This window comes from Bufo bufo, chromosome 1 (assembly GCF_905171765.1).
Source record: "Bufo bufo chromosome 1, aBufBuf1.1, whole genome shotgun sequence".
NCBI classification, from domain to species: domain Eukaryota; kingdom Metazoa; phylum Chordata; class Amphibia; order Anura; family Bufonidae; genus Bufo; species Bufo bufo.
This window is the reverse complement of record NC_053389.1, coordinates 6,931,750-6,949,860: the sequence shown is the minus strand read 5'-3', so window position 1 is coordinate 6,949,860 and position 18,111 is coordinate 6,931,750. Positions and strand designations below refer to the sequence as shown.

Below are 18,111 nucleotides of genomic sequence, written 5' to 3'. Positions count from 1 at the left end.
GGCACAGTATGTATGAGTGACACTACAAGGGGGCAGATCCCTCTGGGTGTAGAGGCACAGTATGTATGAGTGACACTACGAGGGGGCAGATCCCTCTTGTTGTAGAGGCACAGTATGTATGAGTAACACTACGAGGGGGCAGATCCTTCTGGTTGTAGCAGCGCAGAACGTATGAATGACACCACGAGGAGACAGACCCCTCTGCTTGTAGCGGCACAGTACGTATGAGTGACACCACGAGGGGACAGATCCCTCTGGTTGTAGAGGCGCAGTACGTATGAGTGACACTACGAGGGGACAGATCCCTCTGGTTGTAGAGGCGCAGTACGTATGAGTGACACTACGAGGGGGCAGATCCCTCTTGTTGTAGAGGCACAGTATGTATGAGTGACACTACGAGGGGGCAGATCCCTCTGGGTGTAGAGGCACAGTATGTATGAGTGACACTACGAGGGGGCAGATCCCTCTGGGTGTAGAGGCACAGTATGTATGAGTGACACCACGAGGGGACAGATCCCTCTGGTTGTAGAGGCGCAGTATGTATGAGTGACACTACGAGGGGGCAGATCCCTCTTGTTGTAGAGGCACAGTATGTATGAGTGACACTACGAGGGGGCAGAGCCCTCTGGGTGTAGAGGCACAGTATGTATGAGTGACACCACGAGGGGACAGATCCCTCTGGTTGTAGAGGCGCAGTATGTATGAGTGACACTACGAGGGGGCAGATCCCTATGGTTGTAGAGGCGCAGTACGTATGAGTGACAGTACGAGGGGGCAGATCCCTCCGGGTGTAGCGGCGCAGTACGTATGAGTGACACTACGAGGGGGAAATCCCTCTGGGTGTAGCAGCACAGTACGTATGAGTGACACTACGAGGGGGCAGATCCCTCTGGGTGTAGCAGCGCAGTATGTATAAGTGACACTACGAAGGGGCAGATCCCTCTGGTTGTAGCGGCACAGTATGTATGAATGACCCTACGAGGGGGCCGATCCCGCTGGTTGTAGCGGCACAGTATGTATGAGTGACCCTACGAGGGGGCAGATCCCGCTGGTTGTAGCGGCGCAGTATGTATGAGTGACACTACGAGGGGGCAGATTCCTATGGTTGTAGCGACGCACTACGTGCGAGTGACGCTACGAGGGGGCAGATCCCTCTGGTTGTAGCGGCACAGTATGTATGAGTGACACTACGGGGGGGAGATCCCTCTGGGTGTAGCGGCACAGTATGTATGAGTGACACTACGAGGGGGCAGATCCCTCTGGGTGTAGAGGCACAGTATGTATGAGTGACACTACGAGGGGACAGATCCCTCTGGTTGTAGAGGCGCAGTATGTATGAGTGACACTACGAGGGGGCAGAGCCCTCTGGGTGTAGAGGCACAGTATGTATGAGTGACACTATGAGGGGACAGAGCCCTCTGGGTGTAGAGGCACAGTATGTATGAGTGACACTACGAGGGGGCAGATCCCTCTGGTTGTAGAGGCGCAGTATGTATGAGTGACACTACGAGGGGGCAGATCCCTCTTGTTGTAGAGGCACAGTATGTATGAGTAACACTACGAGGGGGCAGATCCTTCTGGTTGTAGCAGCGCAGAACGTATGAATGACACCACGAGGAGACAGATCCTTCTGGGTGTAGCGGCACAGTACGTATGAGTGACACCACGAGGGGACAGACCCCTCTGCTTGTAGCGGCACAGTACGTATGAGTGACACCACGAGGGGACAGATCCCTCTGCTTGTCGCGGCACAGTACGTATGAGTGACACCACGAGGGGGCAGATCCCTCTGGTTGTAGAGGCACAGTATGTATGAGTGACACTACAAGGGGGCAGATCCCTCTGGGTGTAGAGGCACAGTATGTATGAGTGACACTACGAGGGGGCAGATCCCTCTTGTTGTAGAGGCACAGTATGTATGAGTAACACTACGAGGGGGCAGATCCTTCTGGTTGTAGCAGCGCAGAACGTATGAATGACACCACGAGGAGACAGACCCCTCTGCTTGTAGCGGCACAGTACGTATGAGTGACACCACGAGGGGACAGATCCCTCTGGTTGTAGAGGCGCAGTACGTATGAGTGACACTACGAGGGGGCAGATCCCTCTTGTTGTAGAGGCACAGTATGTATGAGTGACACTACGAGGGGGCAGATCCCTCTGGGTGTAGAGGCACAGTATGTATGAGTGACACTACGAGGGGGCAGATCCCTCTGGGTGTAGAGGCACAGTATGTATGAGTGACACTACGAGGGGGCAGATCCCTCTTGTTGTAGAGGCACAGTATGTATGAGTGACACTACGAGGGGGCAGATCCCTCTGGGTGTAGAGGCACAGTATGTATGAGTGACACTACGAGGGGGCAGATCCCTCTGGGTGTAGAGGCACAGTATGTATGAGTGACACTACGAGGGGGCAGATCCCTCTGGGTGTAGAGGCACAGTATGTATGAGTGACACCACGAGGGGACAGATCCCTCTGGTTGTAGAGGCGCAGTATGTATGAGTGACACTACGAGGGGGCAGATCCCTCTTGTTGTAGAGGCACAGTATGTATGAGTGACACTACGAGGGGGCAGAGCCCTCTGAGTGTAGAGGCACAGTATGTATGAGTGACACCACGAGGGGACAGATCCCTCTGGTTGTAGAGGCGCAGTATGTATGAGTGACACTACGAGGGGGCAGATCCCTATGGTTGTAGAGGCGCAGTACGTATGAGTGACAGTACGAGGGGGCAGATCCCTCCGGGTGTAGCGGCGCAGTACGTATGAGTGACACTACGAGGGGGAAATCCCTCTGGGTGTAGCAGCACAGTACGTATGAGTGACACTACGAGGGGGCAGATCCCTCTGGGTGTAGCAGCGCAGTATGTATAAGTGACACTACGAGGGGACAGATCCCTCTGGTTGTAGCGGCACAGTATGTATGAATGACCCTACGAGGGGGCCGATCCCGCTGGTTGTAGCGGCACAGTACGTATGAATGACCCTACGAGGGGGCAGATCCCGCTGGTTGTAGCGGCGCAGTATGTATGAGTGACACTACAAAGGGGCAGATCCCGCTGGTTGTAGCAGCGCAGTATGTATGAGTGACACTACGAGGGGGCAGATTCCTATGGTTGTAGCGACGCACTACGTGCGAGTGACGCTACGAGGGGGCAGATCCCTCTGGTTGTAGCGGCACAGTATGTATGAGTGACACTACGGGGGGGAGATCCCTCTGGGTGTAGCGGCACAGTACGTATGAGTGACACTACGAGGGGACAGATCCTTCTGGGTGTAGCGGCACAGTACGTATGAGTGACACTATGAGGGGACAGATCCTTCTGGGTGTAGCGGCACAGTACGTATGAGTGACACTACGAGGGGGCAGATCCCTCTGGGTGTAGCGGCACAGTATGTATGAGTGACACTACGAGGGGGCAGATTCCTCTGGTTGTAGCGGCACAGTATGTATGAGTGACACTACGAGGGGGCAGATCCCTCTGGTTGTAGCGGCACAGTACGTATGAGTGACACTACGAGGGGGAGATCCCTCTGGGTGTAGCGGCACAGTACGTATGAGTGACATTACGAGGGGGCAGATCCTTCTGGGTGTAGCGGCACAGTACGTATGAGTGACACTACGAGGGGGCAGATCCCTCTGGGTGTAGCGGCACAGTATGTATGAGTGACACTACGAGGGGGCAGATCCCTCTGGGTGTAGCGGCACAGTATGTATGAGTGACACTACGAGGGGGCAGATCCCTCTGGGTGTAGCGGCACAGTATGTATGAGTGACACTACGAGGGGGCAGATTCCTCTGGTTGTAGCGGCACAGTATGTATGAGTGACACTACGAGGGGGCAGATCCCTCTGGGTGTAGCGGCACAGTATGTATGAGTGACACTACGAGGGGGCAGATCCCTCTGGGTGTAGCGGCACAGTACGTATGAGTGACACTACGAGGGGGCAGATCCCTCTGGGTGTAGCGGCACAGTATGTATGAGTGACACTATGAGGGGGCAGATCCCTCTGGGTGTAGCAGCGCAGTATGTATGAGTGACACTACGAGGGGACAGATCCCTCTGGGTGTAGCAGCACAGTACGTATGAGTGACACTACGAGGGGGCAGATCCCTATGGGTGTAGCGGCACAGTATGTATGAGTGACACTATGAGGGGGCAGATCCCTCTGGGTGTAGCAGCACAGTACGTATGAGTGACACTACGAGGGGGCAGATCCCTCTGGGTGTAGCGGCACAGTACGTATGAGTGACACTACGAGGGGACAGATCCTTCTGGGTGTAGCGGCACAGTACGTATGAGTGACACTACGAGGGGGCAGATCCCTATGGGTGTAGCAGCACAGTATGTATGAGTGACACTACGAGGGGGCAGATCCCTCTGGGTGTAGCGGCACAGTATGTATGAGTGACACTACGAAGGGGCAGATCCCTCTGGGTGTAGCGGCACAGTATGTATGAGTGACACTACGAGGGGGCAGATCCCTCTGGGTGTAGCGGCACAGTATGTATGAGTGACACTACGAGGGGGCAGATCCCTCTGGGTGTAGCGGCACAGTATGTATGAGTGACACTATGAGGGGGCAGATCCCTCTGGGTGTAGCAGCACAGTACGTATGAGTGACACTACGAGGGGGCAGATCCCTCTGGGTGTAGCGGCACAGTACGTATGAGTGACACTACGAGGGGACAGATCCTTCTGGGTGTAGCGGCACAGTACGTATGAGTGACACTACGAGGGGGCAGATCCCTCTGGGTGTAGCGGCACAGTACGTATGAATGACCCTACGAGGGGGCAGATCCCGCTGGTTGTAGCGGCGCAGTATGTATGAGTGACACTACAAAGGGGCAGATCCCGCTGGTTGTAGCAGCGCAGTATGTATGAGTGACACTACGAGGGGGCAGATTCCTATGGTTGTAGCGACGCACTACGTGCGAGTGACGCTACGAGGGGGCAGATCCCTCTGGTTGTAGCGGCACAGTATGTATGAGTGACACTACGGGGGGGAGATCCCTCTGGGTGTAGCGGCACAGTACGTATGAGTGACACTACGAGGGGACAGATCCTTCTGGGTGTAGCGGCACAGTACGTATGAGTGACACTACGAGGGGGCAGATCCCTATGGGTGTAGCAGCACAGTATGTATGAGTGACACTACGAGGGGGCAGATCCCTCTGGGTGTAGCGGCACAGTATGTATGAGTGACACTACGAAGGGGCAGATCCCTCTGGGTGTAGCGGCACAGTATGTATGAATGACACTACGAGGGGGCAGATCCCTCTGGGTGTAGCGGCACAGTATGTATGAGTGACACTACGAGGGGGCAGAGCCCTCTGGGTGTAGCAGCGCAGTATGTATGAGTGACACTACGAGGGGGCAGATCCCTCTGGGTGTAGCGGCACAGTATGTATGAGTGACACTACGAGGGGGCAGAGCCCTCTGGGTGTAGCAGCGCAGTACGTATGAGTGACACTACGAGGGGGCAGAGCCCTCTGGGTGTAGCAGCGCAGTATGTATGAGTGACACTACGAGGGGGCAGATCCCTCTGGGTGTAGCGGCACAGTATGTATGAGTGACACTACGAGGGGGCAGAGCCCTCTGGGTGTAGCAGCGCAGTATGTATGAATGACACTTAGGGGGGGGCATCCTCTTTGGTGTGACAGATGGTGTCAGCACCGGTAGGGGGCACCAGTATGATTCTGCAGTTGGGTTTCTCCTCCTTCCTGCACACATCAATACTGGAAATCTTACACAGATACACGAGATCACATTACACCATCGCCCTCTGGTGGACACATCTCTACACTGCAATGGAGTTGGCAAAACTTAAATCTACACAGGATTTAGGTTTTCTCTTTTTTATTGTGAAGCAGCGTAGATGTCATCGAGAAGACTGAGCGACTGTTCTGCCTGAGGGCGGGGCCTGAGAGCATGCTCTATCAACCCGTGTCATGCTCCACCCCCTCAGACCCTGCATGAAGCACCACACAGTGTCAGTCTTAGCTAGAACATTCTTTTAAGATCTTGGAATGATGACAGACTGTTCTTAAAGGGGCTGTACAACATTAGAAAAAAAACATCGCCACACCTGTCTTCAGGTTGTGTCTGGTACTGCAGATTAGATAGAGGTGCAATACCAGTCACAACCTATATACAAGAGTGGTGCTCTTTCTGGAAGAAAGCAGCCAAGTTCTTCTAAATCTGTACAACCCCTTTAAGAACGCACATCCATCAACTAAATCGTGTCGGAACTTGATCATACATAGTGGCATATGTGAAACTGTGATTCTTGTGGATGCAGGTGGTAGTAGTCAGTAAAGCACAGTCTATTGCAATCCAACTCCTGCATCAACAGGCTCAGGCTGCAGCTCTGGCCATCCCCCATGCTTTACACTGCAGCTCTGTCCATCCTCCAATGCTTTAAATTGCAGCTCTGTCCATTTCCCATGCTTTCCACTGCAGCAGTCCATCCCCCATGCTTTCCAGTGCAGCTGTTTTCTTCTCCATCCTTGTGTACCGTTTATAACCCCTCTATCCAGAGCAGTGGATTGTGGGAGCTCAGACCTCGCCTCCTATGGGTAATGCTGCTTTTCTTGTGGAGTCTGAGATCTACCCTCCTGCCATATCAGAGGCTCAAACTGCAGCTGTTCCTTCCCCCATACTTTACACTGCAGCTCATAATTACAAGCTTGCCTGGAGGGATATGGGTCAAGAAGTTCATTAGGGCTGTGAGGACAGTGCGCACTTTTTGACACCAATCTCTCCTCTGTAACTTTAACCCCTGGCATGCCACTGGAACTGCACGGATGGCGGCCAGGCTTATAACTCTGTGTGCGCGGAGGGCGGCCATGTTTATTGTACATTTTAACAGTCTCTTGTTGCAGAGATTAACTCTTTCCATGCACAGCTGCCTATATACAGGCCAGCGCCGGGTTGCGTACACGACCGCTGTATTAGTGCAGTCCGGGGCCCCCGGGGGTGCAGTCCATCGTAGTAGTGTTTTTCAGAGGATCCCAAATAAAACCCTCAATTAAAATAAAATAAAAAAAGTCATTGCACGTAACCAACATAAATATCATAGAAAACCGTTAAGTTAGAGAAGTCGGCACGTCCATACAGTCTGGGCCCCATGGGCCCCTCATTCACAGTGACATGCTGGTCAGGTTCTCGTGGCTCAGAAGTCCCTTCCTGGAGCTGCTGACCACGTGGCTGGTCCCACAGTACTCCTGCAGGTTATGGCGTAAAGTCACGAGGGCAGAACCCAGACAGGCTCTATTGGGGGCCTGGGCACCACCCGGGAGCTGCAGCAGCAGAGTCACCACCCCAGCCATGCCATCATCCGTGGGCTCCAGGGTGATAGGCCCAACTCGGAAGCTGGAGTACGTGTAACCCAGGAGCTGCGACAAGAAAGGGTCCGAATGGCGCAATGAAGGCGGCTGCGGTGCCGACGGGTCATAAGACTTCAGCCTGGGCTTGGAGCGATGGTGATGATGATGGTGGTGGTGGTGATGATGGGGAATCGAAGGCAAAACTGGTCCTCCAGGATGAAGCCCAACCATCTCTACGTCTGGGTGGAAATAGACGGTCAGTTTAGCGAATGGTCTGCTGGCCATTTTACTCATCTCTTGCAGGTGGCGCCGCTGCTCCCGGCGGACGTCCAGCCATTGCTTCACCTTCCAGAGCAGGACGCAGGCTGAGAGGAAGAGGAAGAAGCAGCTGAAGAAAACAGAGAAAAAGACAAAGAGGTCGATGTGCGCCTGGTCCTGGCGGAAGAAGAGCAGGCCCTGCGACTCCCCGGACCCGCTGGTGGCATTGCCCAGAAGCAGCAGATAGAAGCGGCTGTTCTTCAGGGTGTGCAGCTCGTGGGGGTACGTGATGACCACCCGGTCCCTGCCCCCCCGCACTATCAGCACCGTCTGCTGATTGCGGACTGTAATGTAGGTGATTAGACCCTTAGGACGTTCCTCGCGGAGCCAAGAGGATCTAGTGATGGCGGACCACACGCTATTATTATAAGAGGCGGCAGTCAGGGGTTCGGGCCCCCCAGAAGCTTCACTGTCAGCGATTCGCACAGAGTGAACCCCTGTCAACGGGTCAACGTCAACAGCAAAGCTCTCCGGGGAGGTGGACACAAAGACGTCCACACAGCCAAACGTCACGTCAACAGTCACTCTGATGTCCACATTGGTGAACTTGGGCTGCACCCCAAAAAACACGCTGCGTCCAAACGGCAAGTTCTGGATGTTCGGCTCGTGGAAGCAGTTACTCTGTGAGGTCGGATCGAAGCAATATTCCTGCTCCACAGTCATGAGGCGGTAACACTGGCGGCCATTCACCGGGTTCCCATGGAAGGAGTCTTTACACTTCGCACACTGCAGGAGAAACGGGGAACAGAGAGAAGTGAGGAGAGAAACCTGAAGACTGTATATGTGAGGTTGTGCAGCAGCTGAGGTGTGCATAGTGAGGTTGTGCAGCAGCTGAGGTGTGCATAGTGAGGTTGTGCAGCAGCTGAGGTGTGCATAGTGAGGTTGTGCAGCAGCTGAGGTGTGCATAGTGAGGTTGTGCAGCAGCTGAGGTGTGCATAGTGAGGTTGTGCAGCAGCTGAGGTGTGCATAGTGAGGTTGTGCAGCAGCTGAGGTGTGCATAGTGAGGTTGTGCAGCAGCTGAGGTGTGCATAGTGAGGTTGTGCAGCAGCTGAGGTGTGCATAGTGAGGTTGTGCAGCAGCTGAGGTGTGCATAGTGAGGTTGTGCAGCAGCTGAGGTGTGCATAGTGAGGTTGTGCAGCAGCTGAGGTGTGCATAGTGAGGTTGTGCAGCAGCTGAGGTGTGCATAGTGAGGTTGTGCAGCAGCTGAGGTGTGCATAGTGAGGTTGTGCAGCAGCTGAGGTGTGCATTGTGAGGTTGTGCAGCAGCTGAGGTGTGCATTGTGAGGTTGTGCAGCAGCTGAGGTGTGCATTGTGAGGTTGTGCAGCAGCTGAGGTGTGCATTGTGAGGTTGTCCAGCAGCTGAGGTGTGCATTGTGAGGTTGTGCAGCAGCTGAGGTGTGCATTGTGAGGTTGTGCAGCAGCTGAGGTGTGCATTGTGAGGTTGTGCAGCAGCTGAGGTGTGCATTGTGAGGTTGTGCAGCAGCTGAGGTGTGCATTGTGAGGTTGTGCAGCAGCTGAGGTGTGCATTGTGAGGTTGTGCAGCAGCTGAGGTGTGCATTGTGAGATTGTGCAGCAGCTGAGGTGTGCATTGTGAGGTTGTGCAGCAGCTGAGGTGTGCATTGTGAGGTTGTGCAGCAGCTGAGGTGTGCATTGTGAGGTTGTGCAGCAGCTGAGGTGTGCTTTGTGAGGTTGTGCAGCAGCTGAGGTGTGCATTGTGAGGTTGTGCAGCAGCTGAGGTGTGCATTGTGAGGTTGTGCCGCAGCTGAGGTGTGCATTGTGAGGTTGTGCCGCAGATGAGGTGTGCATTGTGAGGTTGTGCAGCAGCTGAGGTGTGCATTGTGAGGTTGTGCAGCAGCTGAGGTGTGCATTGTGAGGTTGTGCCGCAGCTGAGGTGTGCATTGTGAGGTTGTGCCGCAGCTGAGGTGTGCATTGTGAGGTTGTGCCGCAGCTGAGGTGTGCATTGTGAGGTTGTGCCGCAGCTGAGGTTGTGCAGCAGCTGAGGTGTGCATTGTGAGGTTGTGCAGCAGCTGAGGTGTGCATTGTGAGGTTGTGCAGCAGCTGAGGTGTGCATTGTGAGGTTGTGCAGCAGCTGAGGTGTGCATTGTGAGGTTGTGCAGCAGCTGAGGTGTGCATTGTGAGGTTGTGCAGCGGCTGAGGTGTGTATTGTGAGATCCTGCAGCGGCTGAGGTGTGTATTATGAGGTTCTGCAGCAGCTGAGGTGTGTATTAGGAGGTTCTGCAGCAGCTGAGGTGTGTATTAGGAGGTTCTGCAGCAGCTGAGGTGTGTATTAGGAGGTTCTGCAGCAGCTGAGGTGTGTATTAGGAGGTTCTGCAGCAGCTGAGGTGTGTATTAGGAGGTTCTGCAGCAGCTGAGGTGTGTATTAGGAGGTTCTGCAGCAGCTGAGGTGTGTATTAGGAGGTTCTGCAGCAGCTGAGGTGTGTATTAGGAGGTTCTGCAGCGGCTGAGGTGTGCATTAGGAGATTGTGCAGCAGCTGAGGTGTTTATTAGGAGGTTCTGCAGCGGCTGAGGTGTGCATTTTGAGGTTCTGGCACCTGGTACTTGTAGCAGTCCTTCTTGTCGGCGCTGTTCTGACAGTTCTGGGTCTCCGTGTTGTTGCCACAAGGACAGTTGGTTCCGTCCAGTTCGTTGCAGGTGTCGGCGTGGCCGTTACACTGACATCTGCGAGATACAAGACGGCGACTGAGTCAGTGAGAGGACCAGAGGAATGAAATGGCAGAAAGGAGCAGCGCCAGCCATTAACCGACCCCAACCCTGCTGCTCGAGGCCCCCATCTGGGCACTTTAACCCCTTAGATGCTGCTGCAGTCAACAGCACATGAGAGGTGTTACAGAGGGAGGGGCGCTCCTGCAGGGACACTGACAAAGTCCATGAGCCTGCAGGGCGGGGGCAGGGCGCAGTACTATGAAAGTGATGGAGCGACTGCATGTCCATAAGAAACGGTCAAGAGAAAAAGGAAAAGAAAATGTTCTGAAAAGTGAAAAAACAGGAAATAAAAAAAACGTTACAAAAACAAAACTGCCGCAAATCCGTAATGGCCCAATGTACAAAAAGGGACCACGTTATTCATTTCACGCGGCGAATGTCGTAAAAAGAACCTAAAAAAAATAAATCACTGACAGCAGGAAAAGCTGGAGGAGTCACGCTGAGGGCGAGTAGTGCTGCCACCCGGTGGTGAAGAGCTGTACTGACCGAAGTGGATATGATCCCGTGGCGGCTCTGTGCTGGCGGCCTCCACAGTACTCACTTGGTGCAGCGCTTGTCCAGCAGGAAGTACCCCGGCAGGCAGCCCTCGCACTTGTCTCCCAGGCTGTTATTCTGACAGTTCACACACACCGCCGAGTCCTCGCTGGGACCCTGACTCACCCAGGACGGGATCTGCAGGAGCAAAGACATAAGTACATGCACAGAACCTTCCTCCGCAGGGCCTGAACCCTCTAGCTGTAAGGTTAGATAGCTCTGCCTGTCACTGGATCTAAGGACAGGAAGGTCTCCTGTAACTCTGCCTGTCGCTGGATCTAAGGACAGGAAGGTCTCCTGTAACTCTGCCTGTCACTGGATCTAAGGACAGGAAGGTCTCCTGTAACTCTGCCTGTCACTAAATCTAAGAGGAGGAAGGTCTCCTGTAACTCTGCCTGTCACTGGATCTAAGAGGAGGAAGGTCTCCTATAGTTCTTCCAGTCTTCACACAAACCTTGTCTGTGTCCAGAGAATACTTGTCAGGCTCCTTCAGGGATTTCTCGTACTCCTCCATGTTCAGACACACCTCGCTGTTCCCACGGCAGAACTCCAGACAGGGACGGCAGGTGCCACCATTTAGAGCTGATCCGACAAACAACGGCTTACACTTCTCACAGTGCTCCCCCTAGAGGCCAGGCAGAAGAGCGCAGATAAGAAGATACCCTCAAATACTCCTGAAATATCCAAATACCCAACCTACAGGCCAGGCAGAAGAGCGCAGATAAGAAAATACCCCTGAAATATCCAGGTGGAGGTAAGAAAATATCCAAACACCCCGCATAGAAGTCAGGCACAGAATTATCCACATGCAAAGATATTTAAATCCCCCACCACGTGATAAATGTAGTAAAACGGAGTTCAGAATTCCTTCTCGCCCGGCGCCCCAAAGGTAAAATGGGACGTAATCCACTGACCATGGTATTATTGTGGCACTGCAGGCACACGTCCTCCGCCCCGAGTCCTGCGCAGTCACTGTGCTTATTACACCGGCATGCCACAGAGCAGTTCTCCCCTACATAACCAAAGTCACAGCGGCATCTGTTGGGCTCCACGCAGGTTCCATTGACACAGCCGTGTTCACATACAGGGTGACACAGACCCGTCACACTGAAAAAAGCAGAGAATGAGGACAGTGAAACACAGAACATAAAGCTTAATGAGGACTGCAAACAAATGAGAGCTGCATTCATCTGATCTAGTGCTGCAAGTCTTCTGTAATGAAACAAAATACCTGCAGCCACCACTAGAGGGAGCTCAGAAGATTACTACATACAGATATATACAGCCACCACTAGAGGGAGCTCAGGAGATTATACATACAGATATATACAGACATCACTAGAGGGAGCTCAGGAGATTACTACATGTAGATATATACAGCCACCACTAGAGGGAGCTCAGGAGACTACTGCATACAGATATATACAGCCACCACTAGAGGGAGCTCAGGAGATTACTACATACAGATATATACAGCCACCACTAGAGGGAGCTCAGGAGATTACTACATACAGATATATACAGCCACCACTAGAGGGAGCTCAGGAGATTACTACATACAGATATATACAGCCACCACTAGAGGGAGCTCAGAAGATTACTACATACAGATATATACAGCCACCACTAGAGGAGGCTCAGGAGATTACTACATGTAGATATATACAGCCACCACTAGAGGGAGCTCAGGAGACTACTGCATACAGATATATACAGCCACCACTAGAGGGAGCTCAGGAGATTACTACATACAGATATATACATCCACCACTAGAGGGAGCTCAGGAGATTACTACATACAGATATATACAGCCACCACTAGTGGGAGCTCAGGAGATTACCACATACAGATATATACATCCACCACTAGAGGGAGCTCAGGATATAACTACATACAGATATATACAGCCACCACTAGAGGGAGCTCAGGAGATTACTACATACAGATATATACAGCCACCACTAGAGGGAGCTCAGGAGATTACTACATACAGATATATACAGCCACCACTAGAGGGAGCTCAGGATATTACTACATACAGACATATACAGCCACCACTAGAGGGAGCTCAGGAGATTACTACATGCAGATATATACAGCCACCACTAGAGGGAGCTCAGGAGATTACTACATACTGATATATACAGCCACCACTAGAGGGAGCTCAGGATATTACTACATACAGATATATACAGCCACCACTAGAGGGATCTCAGGAGATTACTACATACAGATATATACAGCCACCACTAGAGGGAGCTCAGGATATTACTACATACAGATATATACAGCCACCACTAGAGGGAGCTCAGGAGATTACTACATACAGATATATACAGCCACCACTAGAGGGAGCTCAGGAGATTACTACATACAGATATATACAGCCACCACTAGAGAGCGATCAGGAGATTACTACATACAGATATATACAGCCACCACTAGAGAGCGATCAGGAGATTACTACATACAGATATATACAGCCACCACTAGAGGGAGCCCAGGAGATTACTACATACAGATATATACAGTCACCACTGGAGGGAGCTCAGGACATCACTACATACAGATATATACATCCACCACTAGAGGGAGCTCAGGAGATTACTACATACAGATATATACAGCCACCACTAGAGGGAGCTCAGGAGATTACTACATACAGATATATACAGCCACCACTAGAGGGAGCTCAGGAGATTACCGCATACAGATATATACAGCCACCACTAGAGGGAGCTCAGGAGATTACCGCATACAGATATATACAGCCACCACTAGAGGGAGCTCAGGAGATTACTGCATACAGATATATACAGCCACCACTAGATGGAGCTCAGGAGATTACTACATACTGATATATACAGTCACCACTAGAGGGAGCTCAGGAGATTACTACATACAGATATATACAGTCACCACTGGAGGGAGCTCAGGAGATTACTACATACAGATATATACAGCCACCACTAGAGGGAGCTCAGGACATCACTACATACAGATATATACATCCACCACTAGAGGGAGCCCAGGAGATAACTACATACAGATATATACAGCCACCACTAGAGGGAGCTCAGGAGATTACTACATACAGATATATACAGCCACCACTAGAGGGAGCTCAGGAGGTTACTGCATACAGATATATACAGCCACCACTAGAGGGAGCTCAGGAGATTACTACATACAGATATATACAGCCACCACTAGAGGGAGATCAGGAGATTACTACATACAGATATATACAGCCACCACTAGAGAGCGATCAGGAGATTACTACATACAGATATATACAGCCACCACTAGAGGGAGCCCAGGAGATTACTACATACAGATATATACAGCCGCCACTAGAGGGAGCTCAGGAGATTACTACATACAGATATATACAGTCACCACTGGAGGGAGCTCAGGAGATTACTACATACAGATATATACAGCCACCACTAGAGGGAGCTCAGGACATCACTACATACAGATATATACATCCACCACTAGAGGGAGCCCAGGAGATTACTACATACAGATATATACAGCCACCACTAGAGGGAGCTCAGGAGGTTACTGCATACAGATATATACAGCCACCACTAGAGGGAGATCAGGAGATTACTACATACAGATATATACAACCACCACTAGAGGGAGCTCAGGAGATTACTACATACAGATATATACAGTCACCACTAGAGGGAGCTCAGGAGATTACTGTATACAGATATATACAGCCACCACTAGAGGGAGCTCAGGAGATTACTACATACAGATATATACAGCCACCACTAGAGGGAGATCAGGAGATTACTACATACAGATATATACAACCACCACTAGAGGGAGCTCAGGAGATTACTACATACAGATATATACAGCCACCACTAGAGGGAGCTCAGGAGATTACTACATACAGATATATACAGCCACCACTAGAGGGAGCTCAGGAGATTACTACATACTGATATATACAGCCACCACTAGAGGGAGCTCAGGAGATTACTACATACAGATATATACATCCACCACTAGAGGGAGCCCAGGAGATTACTACATACAGATATATACAGCCACCACTAGAGGGAGCTCAGGAGATTACTACATACAGATATATACAGCCACCACTAGAGGGAGCTCAGGAGATTACTACATTCCACATAGGGGCTGTTAATATCATGTTTTAGTCCCACATTTAACATATATGTTGAAGAAACAGGTTGCAGAAGCGTACACTATGCTTTTCCATCCTGCAAAGTCCACCCAAAAAAACGTATATGCTAAGGCTACTTTCACACTAGCGTTTTTGTTTTCCGGTACTGAGTTCTGTCCTAGGGGCTCAATACCGGAAAAAACGCTTCAGTTTTACCCTAATGCATTCTGACTAGAGCCATTCAGTGCATTCAGTTCAGTCCCTCTTATGTTTTTTGGTCGGAGAAGATACCGCATTCACGCTGCAGTTTTCTCTCCGGCCAAAAATGCTGAACACTTGCCGGATCCGGCATTCATTTCCATTGAAATGCATTAATGCCGGATGCGGCCCCAAGTGTTCCAGCAAAATGGATCCGGTTTTGCGGTCTGCGCATGCGCAGACCTTTAAAACTTAGAAAAAAATAAATACCGGATCCGTTTTTCCGGATGACAACCAGGAAAGACGGATCCGGTATTGCAATTCATTTGTGAGATGGATCCGTCTCACAAATGCATCTGTTTGCGTCCGTATGTCCGGAGTTGCTTGCCGCTAGTGTGAGACTAGCCTAATTCTATCACGTGTGACACCGTCGGCTGAACCTCGTGTGCACGTACAGCACAGCGGCTCTGCTTCTGGTCCGTGACCCCACCGCCGCTTCCACCATTATTTTTGGACTTTGCACTGACTGTGCACCGCACTGGAGCCGGCCGTATGGTGGAGTTTGATTATCTTGACATATTGTGCGGCGTCGCCCTGCGCTTACACGACGCCAGATTGTGGTACTGAGCCAGGTATTTGCGGGTGCATGAGCGGCCCTCATGGGCGGTCCCTGGGGCGCTGGGCGTGGCACTCACTTGTGCAGGGTGTAGCCCTTCTTGCAGGTGCACTGGAATCCCTGGAGGAGGTCGCTGCAGTTCTGGGTCTCGTTGCAGTCGTGATGATGGTTCAGACACTCGTTTTCAGGGGGGCAGGACATGAAGGCCCAGTGAGACTCCAGCGAAACGCACTGCTCCCCCAAGCCTGCCGCAAGAAGACGAAACACGTGCAGCAGCGTTACACAAAGCGCAGCCTAATGTAATAAAACCTCCGCCTGCTCGCCCGCTTACCTTGAGTGGGTGCACTGAGCCCTCCCTCCGAACATCTGCCCTCCCCGTTCCCTCCCCGCCGGGCGCACCAGCCGCAGCGGGGGTGCAGAATGCAGGCAGCACAGTGAGTGTGACGGGAGCAGGAGGGCGAGCAATTCTCTGCTCCGCTCAGGACTCTGCCGCAGGCGCCAGCAGCACATCGCATCGGCAGGAACGTGGGGCTCATGCACTAAACGAAGGGGGGGGGAACCGGAAAAGACAAAAACAGAAAAAAATCTGAGTTTCTCTGAAAAGTACAAATATAATCACATCTCTTCCAGAATGCACCAGACCAGCAGCCAACAGAATAGTGAGTGCAGCTCTGGAGTATAATACAGGATCAGTACAGGATAAGTAATGTATGTACACAGTGACTGCACCAGCAGAATAGTGAGTGCAGCTCTGGAGTATAATACAGGATGTAACTCAGGATCAGTACAGGATAAGAAATGTATGTACACAGTGACTGCACCAGCAGAATAGTGAGTGCAGCTCTGGAGTATAATACAGGATGTAACTCAGGATCAGTACAGGATAAGTAATGTATGTACACAGTGACTGCACCAGCAGAATAGTGAGTGCAGCTCTGGAGTATAATACAGGATGTAACTCAGGATCAGTACAGGATAAGTAATGTATGTACACAGTGACTGCACCAGCAGAATAGTGAGTGCAGCTCTGGAGTATAATACAGGATGTAACTCAGGATCAGTACAGGATAAGTAATGTATGTACACAGTGACTGCACCAGCAGAATAGTGAGTGCAGCTCTGGAGTATAATACAGGATGTCACTCAGGATCAGTACAGGATAAGTAATGTGTGTACACGGTGACTGCACCAGCAGAATAGTGAGTGCAGCTCTGGAGTATAATACAGGATGTATCTCAGGATCAGTACAGGATAAGTAATGTATGTACACAGTGACTGTACCAGCAGAATAGTGAGTGCAGCTCTGGAGTATAATACAGGATGTATCTCAGGATTAGTACAGGATAAGTAATGTATGTACACAGTGACTGCACCAGCAGAATAGTGAGTGCAGCTCTGGAGTATAATACAGAATGTAACTCAGGATCAGCACAGGATAAGTAATGTATGTACACAGTGACTGCACCAGCAGAATAGTGAGTGCAGCTCTGGAGTATAATACAGGATGTAACTCAGGATCAGTACAGGATAAGTAATGTATGTACACAGTGACTGCACCAGCAGAATAGTGAGTGCAGCTCTGGAGTATAATACAGGATGTCACTCAGGATCAGTACAGGATAAGTAATGTATGTACACAGTGACTGTACCAGCAGAATAGTGAGTGCAGCTCTGGAGTATAATACAGGATGTATCTCAGGATTAGTACAGGATAAGTAATGTATGTACACAGTGACTGCACCAGCAGAATAGTGAGTGCAGCACTGGAGTATAATACAGGATGTAACTCAGGATCAGCACAGGATAAGTAATGTATGTACACAGTGAATTAATGAGTCCAGCTCTGGAGTATATTACAGTAATTCTACTGATATAGGAGCTCCTTATGATAATCATGTAAGTGTTGACTGTGGATCACAAGAATATAGGAAAACGATCTGTAAAACTTCCACTATGTTTCCATGTTTCCTTTTACTGGTTTGCAGCAAATAAACTCGACTGAATTACCTGCTTCAGGGCAACGCTCCAGACACACTGCTGCCAACCGCCATCGGCTCCCTTGGAGCTCAGACACTCGTGGCAGGTGCTGTGGTTGTAACACGCAGTTGGACACGGAAGTGGTGGAGAAGATTCCACGGGCATCGGAGAGACATTGAGCAGCGAGTGGCTGAAGCAAGTCCAGTCGTAGGTGGGCTGCACGCTCAGGATCCGGCGGGTCTCTCCTAGGAGGGTAAGAGACGGGA

General features: G+C 51.2%; 1 protein-coding gene across 1 annotated transcript in view; it reads right to left on the bottom strand.

The window, feature by feature from the left end:
• Positions 1–5,845: 5,845 nt before the first annotated feature.
• MEGF8 (multiple EGF like domains 8) overlaps positions 5,846–18,111 on the bottom strand; it is a 57,497-nt gene continuing 45,231 nt past the window's right edge. The window contains exons 36-43 of the mRNA XM_040419901.1: positions 17,876–18,090; positions 16,200–16,407; positions 15,948–16,113; positions 11,821–12,013; positions 11,361–11,531; positions 10,914–11,044; positions 10,201–10,327; positions 5,846–8,375 (exon numbers count right to left, since the gene is read on the bottom strand). Of these exons, the coding sequence (XP_040275835.1) occupies positions 7,146–8,375; positions 10,201–10,327; positions 10,914–11,044; positions 11,361–11,531; positions 11,821–12,013; positions 15,948–16,113; positions 16,200–16,407; positions 17,876–18,090 (2,441 nt within the window). The 3' untranslated portion in view covers positions 5,846–7,145. The remainder of the gene's footprint in view (positions 8,376–10,200; positions 10,328–10,913; positions 11,045–11,360; positions 11,532–11,820; positions 12,014–15,947; positions 16,114–16,199; positions 16,408–17,875; positions 18,091–18,111) is intronic.